General features: G+C 41.1%; 1 protein-coding gene across 2 annotated transcripts in view; it reads right to left on the reverse strand.

The window, feature by feature from the left end:
• Positions 1-4,199: 4,199 nt before the first annotated feature.
• LOC124137465 (von Willebrand factor A domain-containing protein 5A-like) overlaps positions 4,200-14,211 on the reverse strand; it is a 38,567-nt gene continuing 28,555 nt past the window's right edge. For both annotated transcript variants that reach the window (XM_046503768.2, XM_046503767.2), the window contains exons 7-16: positions 13,377-13,503; positions 12,583-12,727; positions 11,941-12,020; positions 11,466-11,580; positions 8,572-8,733; positions 8,016-8,190; positions 7,241-7,418; positions 6,010-6,386; positions 5,394-5,512; positions 4,200-5,163 (exon numbers count right to left, since the gene is read on the reverse strand). In XM_046503768.2, coding sequence (XP_046359724.2) covers positions 4,960-5,163; positions 5,394-5,512; positions 6,010-6,386; positions 7,241-7,418; positions 8,016-8,190; positions 8,572-8,733; positions 11,466-11,580; positions 11,941-12,020; positions 12,583-12,727; positions 13,377-13,503 — 1,682 coding nt within the window. In that variant the 3' untranslated portion in view covers positions 4,200-4,959. The remainder of the gene's footprint in view (positions 5,164-5,393; positions 5,513-6,009; positions 6,387-7,240; positions 7,419-8,015; positions 8,191-8,571; positions 8,734-11,465; positions 11,581-11,940; positions 12,021-12,582; positions 12,728-13,376; positions 13,504-14,211) is intronic.

The following is a 14,211-nucleotide window of genomic DNA, read 5'->3' on the forward strand; positions in this document are numbered from 1 at the left end:
CGAGCTCTGCGAGCTGCTGCATCGAAGAGGATTCAGTCGGAGAGGTTCATGTGTCCTTTCTAATGGGAAAGTCAAGACTAGCACCCATTAAGAGTATCAGTATTCCAAGATTAAAATTATTAGCCACTGTCTTGAGTGTGAAGTTGAATTGGATGTTGAGAAGAGAACTTACACTGAAACTTGAAGGTTCAACTTTCTCTAGTTAATATTGTTATGCCCAAATATGTTTCAAAAATTCGTTTTTAAATATAACTTTGTATTCATGACTAAATTGTGTACATGTCAACTTGTTCTCTTCGCTCAAATAATACTGATGCGACGTTCAATTTCAACTCACTCACTGAGGCCTTGGCTGTTGCTTCATTGATAGGCACTGTCCATACCCAGTCAGGCAGAATGACTGGCGTTACAGAACGGTTAGAGAATGGCAGTTCACTTCAAGGGTAGGTTATCTGTCAAGGGTAGTGGAAGTACGAGTTCAAGGCACAACATACAACATACAACAACACTTCCATATGAAATTAACCGTACAGATGCCAAACCATTTAAGAAGCCACACCACAGGATACCCCCAGCATTTGACTGCATGTCCAGCTATAGAGGAAAGCAACGTCCCTTTTAATCATGCTGATTGGGAGAAAACCTACCATACGTCTCAGGAGACTAATGTTTGTAAACTTTTGTGACAAGAACATGGCCTAAAGATAAAACCTTGAAAATGTGAGCTTTTCAGCAATAAGGTCTTGGACATATTGTGTTGTTACAGGGTGTATAGACAGATCCAGAGATAGTTTTTGGTTTCCAATGGTTACTACCATAGATTTGTCAAGAATTATGCCAGGAAAGCAGAAACTTTGACGGATTTGCTTCTTTGGAATCGCCAGAATAGAAGGGCAAAACAAAAGGAGATGTGGACTTGGAATTGCGATGAGCAAAAATATTTTGATACACTGATTGAGTGTCTTACATCACCTCCAGTGCTAACATATGCAGACTACACTAAACCTCTTATCCTTAACATAGATGCAAGTATGGAAGGCCTAGGTGCAAAACTTTATCATGTTCAGGATAGGAGGGAACGTGAGATAACATACGCCAATAGGGCTCTAAGGAAAACTTGAAGGAATTACCCGGCTCCAAGTTAGAATCCTTGGTACTTTAATGGGCTGTGTGTGACAAATTCCATTATCTGTATGGAAGTTGTTTTAAAGTAAGAACGATTATGACAACTGTCATAGCTGGCTAGCTGCTTTGTCCACTTATGATTTCAAGGTTATCTACCATGCAGGTAAATTCGACAAGCATCCTAAGTGTAAATTGTTTTGTTTTGAATGAGGGAAAACCTACCTCACGTCTGAGGAAACTGATGTTTGTAATCTTTTGTGACAATGGTCAAAGTTTGTTTTGAGAGTTGGTGTTCACTACAGGAAGAGGTGGCATAAAATCAGTTAAGCACATCAACTTGTCTCACCATAACAACGGCAAAAGCTTGTTCTTGACGCATTGCTGGATATGGGTAACCAAGGACGCCATAGAACATTGGATAATTCAGTATAATCATGATCCTACAAGAGGTTTAACCAGTGATGTGGATAGAAAGGTACAGTGTTTTGGCAGATGCATCAGACGCAAAAAATCGCAAAACTAAGTTGCTGTTCCATTAGTTAATGTGACCACTCATGGAGCTAGTTTGTAAATATTATCTCTCACAAGAGTGGTAATTTCCTAGTTATCACTGACCTTTTTACTAGGTTTGCACAGGCTATCCCTACCAAAAAAACAGATGGTTACCACAACAGCGAAGTTCTGACACAGATTGTGTGTCACAATGGGAGTAAAGGTTGAATTTTGCTTACAAGGCTGCTTCTACCGAATCAGGAAAGGCTGCCAGTCGGCACAAGAAGAGTGAGGTAAGCTGTTGTTTCTGAAAGGGGACAGGATTCTTAAGGGAAAACATAAGTTAGCAGATGTTTGGTCTTGTGAGTCTTATGTTATTCTTCACCAGCCCAACAAAGACATTCCAAGATGGTCTACATCATCAAGAGAGAAGATAGAAAAGGCTCCACAAAATCTTTGCACGGAAATATACTGCTTCCTTACATGTCTCTTCCAGTTCCGCGTGAGCAAGAACCAAGGCAAAGTCGACCAAGTAAACATGAGGTAACGAATCCGCCCAACCCTCGACGAAGGACAATAGTGATTGTGGTAGTTTTCTCTGTTGGGAGTGTTCATGGGGTTTCCGTCACATCATCTTCCAGTGAGACAGATAATACTGCTTCTCAGATGTCCAATGACGTCAGTGTTGACAATACAAGGAGAATATGGATATACACAGATCTACGAATCTTGATCCACACACTGGGCCCTGGCACAAGCAATCCCTGAAGTTGCTGTAATAGGCAGGTCACAAGACTGTCCTCTGTGAAAGCTACAATCTAGCTGCCCCATAACATTTTGTATGTTATATCCATAGGTATGTTGAGTGAGAGTTGAGTGAATGCTGAATTGTGATATAATAATATTAATTGTTTTATCTTAATTTGTTATATTCACTTGTATATGTTGAGTGAGATTTGGTGCCATGTTGGTATTTTACATTTACAGTTGCTTGATATACTCGTACAAGTTGGTGGCTACTTCCAAAGTTACATGTTGAATTATTGATATATGAGATTAATAATGGATGAGACACACCATGCTGGACAATCTAGCTGCCACATATTATTTCGTTTGTTATATTCATAAATATAAGCCCAGAGCATGATTCATTTTGTTGTTCCTGCGACACATATATTGCCCTTACAGTGCCCTTAAGTGTCATCTAATTTATCTACACTGATGTGTATCTGACAGCTGGTAGCTACATAACATTTCTATAGTACATGCAGCGCAGTGGTTATGCTGGTTATCTCTTAGTTGAAGGAGTGAACAGTGAGGTCAAACTTCCTACCTTTTCGTTGATCCTGTCACTTTTTCACCACATTTTTTCTGAATTATTTTTCTGACATCTTGTTTGGGTACGTCAGGTGTATTTAGTGCTGTAACTGATAAGTATTTTACCCTGGATACAGCAAGACATGGAAGATTAGACCATTTTAGGAAGTTATCGAGTAGCAATACTCTTTGATCTTAGACCGTGTTTTGTGAAGAGGATAAAGTTGGTCTTGTGTTTTGTCAGGTACCTTCTGCCTAATAGTAAGAATAAGGGGTACCCATTTGGGTACAAAGTAATTCCATGCAATACAACTCGGTAAAACCTTTCTCATCTCATGACATTGAACTTCATCTGACTTCATGCATATATTCATAGCTTTCAAGTCCTCATCCTTTGCTCTGTATCTTCTTGGACTTCGGTGTTATATTCTAGATGATCTGTTAACCAGTTATGTAACATTTCATCTTTGATAGATGGGGGTTGACCCTGATCACCACAGAGAACTATTTAAACTCATTTCTGAAATAACCAGGCGATAAATACTTCAAGAATGTGACGTGGAACTGAACATGTTTGATTTCAGATAATTATTCTAGGTTTGAATCCCTTTCCATAATAATAGGCTTTCACACTTGCCCTTGTAAGTCATAATAATTTCCGATTTCCAGACATATTTTTCATAGAAGTACAGCAAGATCTTCGTTTTGGTACCACGCCATTTAAAGAATTATTCATTCCATAATTATAAAAAATCTGCTAAAATAAGAGTCCATAATTCCAATTACATGTGTTAAGGAATCACTATCAAATAATGATGATATCAAGTGTTCCCGGATGGTGAGCATATACTGCTTCACCAGTGACAACACGGGAACAAATAGTACTAAGGTAAAATAGGGAACTGCTTTGGACATAATCTTTGTCACTGATGCGCCAAATATTGGAATGGTCCTCCACATGTCTGCTATCGTGTTCACGGTTCAGCGTACTTAAACACTTACATGTATGACGCTTATCAAACACAAGCAGGCCCAAGTATAATATCTAAAACACGTTCTGCAAATTATTCGTAAGTGTAGAACAGTTTGATCATTGTAATCACCCCCATATATTCTCAAAATCTAATGCAACAAGTGAACACAACAATTTCGAACCACTTCAACAACGATAATATTCACACTGGTAGTTGGATCAACCTCTAAATTAATCAATTAGATATTACACGAATAATATGACACGACGGATGGAAGAACATACTACAGTACAGTGTTTTAAAACTTTATTGTATAATATTCTTCTAACAATTGCCCATTCGAGGTAGAAGTGACTATATCTTGCATTTGAAACGATAATAGGTTGATGATGTAGGCTGTGATGTAGCTGAATGCGGCTTTAAACACGACTCACTCTGTCACTCGTTCACTCACGCATCAGCAATGAAGACGCAACACCTAACCAACCTGTATTCAGTATAAGGCAGTCCGTGCGATATATACATCGTGCATATCACGCCCAATCAAACAAAACTTATGTAAACATGCTTTTTGTATATAAACAGTGGTGTTTTACTCTTTCATCCAAGGCACACTCATTTGAAACTTTTAACAAGAAAGTCATCACAGCTTTGGTTCTCCATGCAATGTTGCCCCATCCTGTATAAGGATGTATAAGTGTAAATTATTGCCACTTGAAGCTGGGACAGTGTAAAACAAATATGGTGTTTGAACAACTTGAATCAAACGTCCTAGGACTTGCTTTTCTCCTGAAGATACAACGAAAATAAGTAACTCACTGGCCCAATGAAACTTGTCGATCAAGTTCATGCCACAGTTATTTATCATTTTACAGTGTCTATAACAGGGAAAAGAACTTCTACATTATCTGAGCCGTAGTTAAAACAATGATAGATAAGATTTCTCTGACAACAGGTATCTATTCCATAAGAAGAAATCAAACTTAATCTGAACCATGTTCCGGTATTTTTGTCCTTCACATGCAACATTGTGTTGCTTTATCAAAAGATGTTATTTAATGGTGTCCTTGATAGAATCTGGAAAGACAGCTTGCTGAACCTCCATGAGAAGCTTGTCCACCTCCTCCTGTCCTCCTAGCTGCCCGACCAGCCAGTCTCTGGCCTTGTCGACCACCATCTCCCACACTGACCGTTCATCTGGACATTTCAAGGTGAACCAACAAATCGCAAGGGCGGTGATCCAGACGTTGTCCTTCTGGAATATACCGTTAATAGGCTTTATTTAGGAATAAATACATTTACCTAAAACGCCTGATTCAAAATCGTATTATTCTTTGTTTAATCTACCTACTTTCTCTTCTAAACACTGAACTCTTAACTGGTGACATTCCAATGACATTGCATTGAACAAATCCCTATCCAAACTATTTCAAATACTCCTTTGACGAAAAACTACATACATACTCTTTAAGAGTTGCTACTAACCTTCTGTCTGGAATCTTTCTGTATGGTTTCCATGCTGATATGGAGTACAGCAGCCAGATCCTCTGTGAGTGACCAGGATCCATCAAACTCCTGCAGCTTCACCAGACTACTCCCTGTAGCTGCAGACAGAGCCACATCCATGATATGAGAGATACCTGATACTACAGTGGCAATACAGAGCTAGAGGATCAAGGAGCTGCATGTACATGTGCATATATAATTCACGCTTGATCATTTCGAAAGAGGTTCTACAGTGATGAGTGAGTTTGGATTAAAGCCGCACTGAATAGAAATTGATAACATCGTAACAGATTAATTTGATAGGAAAGTCCGAAGTGAATTACGTTGTAGACATTACCATTTTGATAAAAGCTGCATTATTGATTAGAGCCCTGGTTGAAGTATATCCGTATGTTTTTAAGTGCAGTAGCGGTTGTAGGTGGTGGTGTCCTTTTTATGAGCTGATGGAAACTATAGTATTGTTAACAGTGTGATGCAGAGGGACGCGAAAAATTTAGCTGATACAATACCATTTAATGTGTTCGCAGGTAATGCTGAATAATTGTTCATGTGGACCGGGTTGATTCAAGTTGAGTCAGAGCTGGTGAACACTTACTTGATGAACTGAAGCCCTGTGATGATGATAATGGCGGCGCTGGTGGTGGTGGTAGGTGGAGACCTATTAAGCCCAAAATGTCACCATTGTCGGAACGACATGATGATTGTTGTTCTGGGGGTGGTGGTGGTGGTGGTAGTGGTGGTTGTGGTGCACGTAAGGAACGTGCTGGTGGTAGTGCATGTGGTGGTGGTGGTGGTGGTGGTGGTGCACCACTACGGTTTGGTGGTGCTTGTGGATGATTTCGAATCTTCTCATTTGATTTTAAACATGCTTTTTCCTCGAAGTCATCCAAATCGTCATAATACTCATCATCATCGTCGTCGTCATCATCACCAGGGACAGAACGTCTGGCAGCTGAGCATTGAAACAGCGAGCTGTTGATGGAAATGTCAGCAGTAAAATATAACGTCGGAATAATGTGTTCACATAGCTTGTTGGGCGGTCGGGTAGTCTAGTGGTTAAAGCGTTCGCTCGCCAAGCCGAAGACCCGGGTTCGATTCCCGACATGGGTTCATGTGAATCTCATTTCTGGTGTCCCCCGCCGTGCTATTGCTGGAGTGGCGTAAAGCCATACCCCCTCCCTCCCACCACATCGCTTCTTGAAATAAAACAGTTTGCTATTTGTTGTCCAAAAGATGGGACACGAACGCCCTTATATATCTCAAGCAAAATGACTGAAGTATCACCCGAAGTCACCTAGAGGCTTCCTCATTTACCAGTGGCGAGAGACGTCGTTCAATGATGTGTCAATGTGATCATTCCTTGAGAAAAGTAAATGACTGAATATGGCCCTGGATGTTGCTAATCTGGGAAAGTGTACGAGTACGACAGTTGTTCGAATCCAATTGGAATCCTTATGAATACAGCCCCAGTTCACACATTGAACCGATCATTATTAGTTGGCTTTTAGGACAAGCAACGGGTAATATGGATCCATAAATGACGACATAACATGTACGGCAATAGATGACGACAGCAGTACATGTACGACAATGAATGATAGTAACGTTTCACAACCTGGGGCGGGAAGATATCAACAAAGCTTGTATCACGATAATTTGTGAAAGCATTTTATGTGCGGCAATCAAGCATCACACATTACAACAATGATGCTGACGACATCACAAACAGTCATCATGCGCGACGCCTACAGAAATGAGTAACAACATCACAAATAAACTGTCTTGCACCACACGTGCAGCAATGAATACTGACTATCATTACTGACCTTGTTCGATGGGCAGCGGGTATGCGTGGCATTTGAGGTGCCATGTGGTGGCTGATCAGAGATGGTCCTATCTTCTCGTTCTTTTCTTTGTCCACTCCAACAAATGCTGTGTACTTCGAAATGATGTTTCCTGCTGTACTTGCCACGATTATCTCCCTTTTCTTAGTAGCGTTGGTAGCTGTAATCAATTCATTACCCTCGAATATCCAGAGTATGATCATATCTCATTACATAATGACATGCATACCCTGCACTTATGTACCGCCGAATTGTCGTTGCTAAAACAGCACGGAATTTCTGTCGTTGGAGAACTCGACAACAAGTCAAAATGACTTTTCTAAACGAAAGTTGTACTATCAAAATTGTGGTCTCGTTCAAATAAAAGATTTAACTACCAAACTTTCAGCTGGAAAGTTGTATTTACTCATTAAGACGGGGAGGTAAGTCCTCATGCTACCTGGAGTTACCCGATGTATTTGACGGTATATAACAACACGAGTCGAATCGTTGTGATAGCGATACTTCCCCTTTTACCGAGTTCCTGTGAAAATATCGTATAATTTGATCGGATACCTACTTTTGTCGTGTCGGGTCTTTGGAAGTAGACTCCAAACGAACTTGTGGTGGCTATTTTGACCCGGGGATTTTTGATAATAGAGTGTACATATATGTTGCCGCGGCATTGGCGTAAAACCATACTCACTGATATGAAAGTGTTTGAATACATTATAGGCAAACGCAATCTACTGTAAACATCTAAGTTACAATTCAGTACCTTTCTCGGCCATCTCCAGTTCCTTGATGAAGCACTTAGTCGCCATTCGGTAAAGAAATTTTCCAGACGTTATCACCGCGTCTCTATTAACGTCAAACGTCACCGTGTGCGTGAAAGACTGTCCTCCCATTTTCCCAGACAGCTTTGCCTGACCAATAGTTGGACCAGATTCAGCCTGGAAACAAAATATGATTAGCTGTTCGAAAAGAGTACGTTTCCTATCTCACTCGTAAACTCACCTTTTACAAACGGGGCGAATGTGACCATGTCGACAAAGTCATCCCACAAAGAGAGAGGAATTGTTTCAATGAAGATTTGTCCAGGCTCTGTGTTAAAGTAGTGATAAAAGTATGTCTCTAGCTTTGTGTGAGATCGGTCCACGTGTGGCCCAGTAGTGTAAGGCGCTGCAAATCGCTGTACCAAGTCGTTCGAGAATCCGATGAAAGTTGGTTCGATTAGGATTTGTAGTTTGTGTTTCGCTGATATACTACCTAAAGCAGTGTCAAACCAAATTCACTCATTTATGTACAACGATAAACATTGACCATTCATTTACCTGACCCTTGAGAAATGTATACATAGTGCGTCTCTGCCCACTGAAAATAGTTGAAATCGTGTAGGGAATTCTGAAGGCAACTTCAAGTCCAGCTGGAAGGTCAATAACAAGGTCTAGGTCGGTCACAGCGGGTTGAAGAGCGTACTTTAAGAGCTTCATCACCTAAAAGATATTAAAATAGAAATTCAATAGAAATAGGTTACTGCAATCTCGTCTTTATTCATCTTTATATGCGAGGTACTTGAGCATGAAAGTATAGTGCTTGGAAATAAGCAGACATATTCATTGATGTAGAAAAAGTAAAACTTTAAGATTTTTCTAGGTTACAGATAATTTACTGATTTACCAGGATAAAGATACATTAAACATTTTAGTCAAAGGTTATTGTGACATACAAAAAACAAAAGGAATCGGTCAAAAACATTTACTCAGATGGAATCATATCACATGAAAAGGACAGCGTCAGGAGCTATGGCAACGAGCACCAGTCCACAGGAAGTACGGTCCTGCCAATATGCTAATGTGTCATGTCACACGAGGGGGTCAGAGGCAGGTTCACACAGAAGCGAGAGCGTCCACCTTGTACAATGATGCAGGCCTTACTCTCAGGTCACCAGGACAATGATCTCCTGCAATGTTGTTGGAGGGTCCGTAAGTTGTTTTTTTGGTAACAGATCTGGGGATTTTGCAGTCCAGGGTAACACATTAACATTGTGTTGTGTCAGATACTGCTGCACAACTGGCGTTATCGTGTTTGTCACCCCATTGCCGTTGTTGCAAAAGCAGAAAAACGACCCTTAGCAAAATGCCATCCCGTAATCCGGGTTTGAATCCATACCTTGGTGAGTGGGTGTTACGAGAGGGCGGAAACGTCTTGGACGGTATGACGTGATTGTGCTGTTGATAACGTCGCGAAAATTGCCACACAGGTTTCCTGTGGACGTTGAATTGACGCTGTAAAAATCGAAATGCACGTTCAAAAATACTGTATAAAACTGGTGACACGGCCCGTTATGAACACATCAACCAAAAGCACCAAGACAATATGCCACGTTTAACAGCTATACAGAGGGAAAGCCACGCACGCCGCCATTGCTGCAAGAACATTTTGATGCAATCATGTCATCATTGTCAGATTGATGTAACGTTTACAACAGACAGCACGGACATCAGACAGGCGTAGACGCGGGAGACCCTGGGGACCACGCCAATTCTTCTCCGAAACTGCTTCATTACAGCGACGGCAACGGCAACGGCAACGGCAGCGACGGCACTGGGACATAGGATCAGTCGAGAGACACTGTATAGGAGACTTACGTGGTATAAGAGCACGTCGACCATACCGCAGTTATGTTAACACGTCAACACCTACGTAACGTAATAGATTGGCATGGGCCAGGCGTGTTCGACGATGGCAAGTGCGAGACTGGGGACGCGCCATGTTCTCCGAGAGTAGATATTGCTGGTACAGAAATGATAATCGGCAGAGAGTACACAAACGAGTAGGTGAACGTTAATCGCCAAATAAGTTCAACCATTTGGAGGCGGGAGGGGCATGATCTGGGGAAGTATCTGTGGTGATGCCAACAAGAGGCTCGTTATCATTCATTATATACACAAAGAAAAAAGTTAAGCACACCCCTATATCTGAACATATCGGTACATATTGGCAAAAATCATGGCATGGGATGACTGACCACATGAGCTGGGCGATACCAATGTCATCGGATAGAACAAACATTTGACAACAAATAAGGAAGATATTGGAAAGTCGTTCATCCATTAGTGACGTGGAGCAGAAAGCGACTTTCGTCTGACCAATGGATCCGTCTCCAAGTTCTCAGATTCCAGTTGTGTCGCGCAATACACCATGCTAAACGAGCAGCTCTGTGATGATCTCTCAACAAGGGACGCTTTATGACTCGTCTAGCCCTCAGTCTTGCTGCTTTCAGTCGGTTCCTGACGGTTCTGGTGCTGAAACGACGATTGGGCAACCACAGCTGTTTCAGACGAGTACTTGCTAAAAAGGGCTCTCGGCGTATGAGACGAAGAGGGTCCCTGTCTTCGCGATGTGTCGTCAGAGGAGGTCTTCCGAATCTGGGACGGTTCTGTACATCACCGGTCTGGGCATGTTTCTCGACTAAACGGCTTACGACAGTGTGATGCTACCCCAAATTCCGACCCATGGCATTACAAGACATTCCTGCGTTATGCATGGCGATTATTTGCCATCTTTTGGCGTTTGATAATCGCCTTCGTGCCATGGTCACACAATGTCATGGAATAACCGTTTAAAACCGAGCTTACGAAAGCAATTTGGATATACTGCTTTTAAAATACTCGAGGTTAGCATGCTGCACGGACATACTACGCACGACACGTGAGCTTTCGTCACGCATGACTGATTACATCATCTCGAGAAAACATAATTCTTCCCGTAATTATATCTTTCATGACTGTTACAAATATTGGGACCAAACAATAATGAAATATATTAGGGTGTGCTTAACCTATTTCTTTGTGTATATTATAAATTTAGCTTTATATGTGCTTTCAGAGATATAAATGTCATGTTCAACAAGTGATGTGACGATGATATTGTGAAACGTGTCATTTTCGACCCCCATGTGTCTTTGTGTCTCAGTCAGTCGTAAAGTCGTATTTCTAATCACGAGCAGTATTAAACATTATGTTAAAACACAACTCTAATGAAATATATACACATATTACTTTCTGAATGCTTTTGTTGTCTTTCATAGTCTTTCAAACTCTTGGTATATCTTCTTAGACATTAGTTTATATTTGATACGGGACCAATGTAATGTTTAAATGTATGAAATGATTCTGTCCAAAGAGGATTACAGTTAAGTTTGTCATTGTCAGCTTGAACATGCCTTTTCTTGCAGCTTGTCTGTTCCCGTGACAAACTCCACCTCACCGCCACCGGCTTTGGCGACGTTCCGCACCAGCGACGTGGACACTCCATCACCGATACCCACTGTGAAAACTCTGACAACAAAGAAAGGAATATGTGATGGATTTTCTAATGTTTTGATGGTCCTTAGCCCTGCAAGTACAAGACTCCGTAGGGCGGGGCTTCTATAACCATATCCCCAACTAATAATGAACCTATATGTGTTCCAATGACATAACCACGCTCGTGGGTTTCACAAAAGTGCTGAACATATACGACCTGCGTCATTTTGAATTTCATTGAAAGTCGTCATATAATTATAACTGAAAATCTTTCAAAACGGCCGTAAACACTTTGTTTCTCACATATTCCTAATCTCAATGTTGTGTAGCAGCATGTGTAAGTACCTTAATGGTAATTATTATATGTAGAGAAACGACGTATGTAGTGCCTACCTGCTATCAAAAGAGTTTCGTTTCACAAGTGAAATGACTTCATCCACGTTAGAGACGTCCCCATCAGTCAACAGGAAAATCTGCAAGAGATAGAAAATAATTTATTTGTATTTTCGGTCAAGCGGCAAATGCCATTTTACATATATATTTCAGTGGTGTGACATTTGCATGCATGAATAAATATGCATGAACACAAGATTAACGTCAATGACTCCATAATGGCAATAAGGAAGATATTGCTATCAACAGTTGGCATAGGCATGCATAAATAAACGACTAAGGAAGTAGTTTCAAATGTGTTGATACAGTATGACACAAGACTACTCTAAGACCACCTGGGGGCACGGGTGGCCCAGTCGTCGAAGGCGCCGCGATTCGCTGTGCAGAGTTGCGTCCCTTGGGCACCCCAGAAACCTATGGTTGTGGGTTCGAATCCCGGTTCACCCCGAATATGTTTCTAGGTTTGTCAGCACCATACCCGTGCTCGTGGGTTTCACCGAAGTGGTAAACGTCTGAGACCTGCATCACTTCGGGCTTTCCTCCCACATGAACTGACATGCCGTGATATAACTGGAATACTGTTAAAAGCGGCGTTAAACCCAACTCACTCACTCACTCCAGGACTTCCTTGTAATATCTCACCTGTCTACAGTATCCATGAGGTGCATTTTTTCTGAAAACAAACTCCAGAGGTCTCAGAATTTCAGTGCCTCCCATGTTTGCTTCCAGACTCGCCTGTAGAACCATTGCCTTCGTCAGAGATTCCTTACTGTAACGCTCGCTGCCCCTTGTGTGAATAATAATATGTATTATTTTCTTTAGATTTGTCTGTCATAGACATGTTGGCTGATGAAAAATATTTTGAACTGTTGGATGAACATTATATTTCATATATGTTTACATGCAAATGAGAATGACAATGATTTTATATCTCATGTGTATTTAGTGCTTTCTAATAAAAAAGACCTGTTTTTACACAAACAAAACTACAAAATCTGCAATCATTCTGATAACACGGTTATTTGGTGAATTCTTTTTGGATCGTATATCCCGTGGGCAATCAGGGACAGATTATGTTTCCAGTTCATCACGCTTGTTGAAGGAGCCATCTGAAATGGGGATTATACCCCGAGGGCCCGGGTGCGTAGATGGGTGAGGATAACGCCGCCTTAAACAGTGTTTCAGTTACATCACGGAATCTCAGCATGATGGTGGAAAGCCTGATGTGACGTAGGCCTCTGACGTGTATGACTTTGGTGACACCCACGAGCACGGGTGATGCTGACAAACATGGAACCATAATGAGGGAGAATCAGGGATGCAAACCCACATCACATATTATCTATTGGTGTGTCTGGTCCAGGTTCGATCAGTTAAAGGGCTATATGATTAGGTTGCAGTGCTGCTGGGTCATCGAAGGCGTACATGGAACCTACTTTGGAAAGAGGGCCCCGTAGCTGGAACCAAAGCTGATGACGTTGAAGTAGCAGTCTACGGGAAGACTCTTCAGAAAGTACAGCATCGACTCTTGGGCGCTCTTGATTGGCGTGCCCATCATACTGCCTGGTATAATAAGCTTAATAAGTCTATATTTGGAGGATACACTACTCCGTCATTTTTAATAATTGTGTGTCTGTCCAACTGCATAATTTGTCGTTAAAGATGCTTCCAGAAACAGCAATAAAGAAGGGTTGTAATTATTTCATTGTCTTGAATCATCTTGACATGCATCAAGCATTCCCACCTGTTTAGCCATATATGAATAAATGCGACAATATTTTCCATAATTATGAGAAAGCTATGTACATTATCATAAACATGTGTTTATGAATCACTATAATATAGTAATTATAGTAATGAGTGTTTGCGAAAAGGTGAGCGTATCCAGCCTAGCCGGTGACACGGATGACAAACGCATGTAAGGTTCAGTCAAAATTGTTCAGCTTAGAAAACACGGGAACATAAGTCAAAATATGGAATTGCATCGGACATTATTCTTGTCACGGACGCGTCAAATTTGAAAATGTACTCCACATAAAACGTTTTGAATGAGGCCTTGAATGTTTTAACCCTGACCAAGCAACGTGTGAGTAAGAGTCTTAAGAGGGAATGTTGACTATTGGAAAGTTGAAGTCATCCCTCGTGTCATACATACAGAACTGTTGTCACTCTGAAGATACAGACGATGCAGCTTCACTACTATCATTTATTTTCAAGTTCGGGTGGGTAAATCAGCGGAAGGGAATTCGCTATTTGATCAAAATTGAACTA

The sequence above is a fragment of the Haliotis rufescens genome, unplaced genomic scaffold (assembly GCF_023055435.1).
Source record: "Haliotis rufescens isolate VD_foot unplaced genomic scaffold, xgHalRufe1.0.p SCAF_7, whole genome shotgun sequence".
In the NCBI taxonomy this organism is placed as follows: domain Eukaryota; kingdom Metazoa; phylum Mollusca; class Gastropoda; order Lepetellida; family Haliotidae; genus Haliotis; species Haliotis rufescens.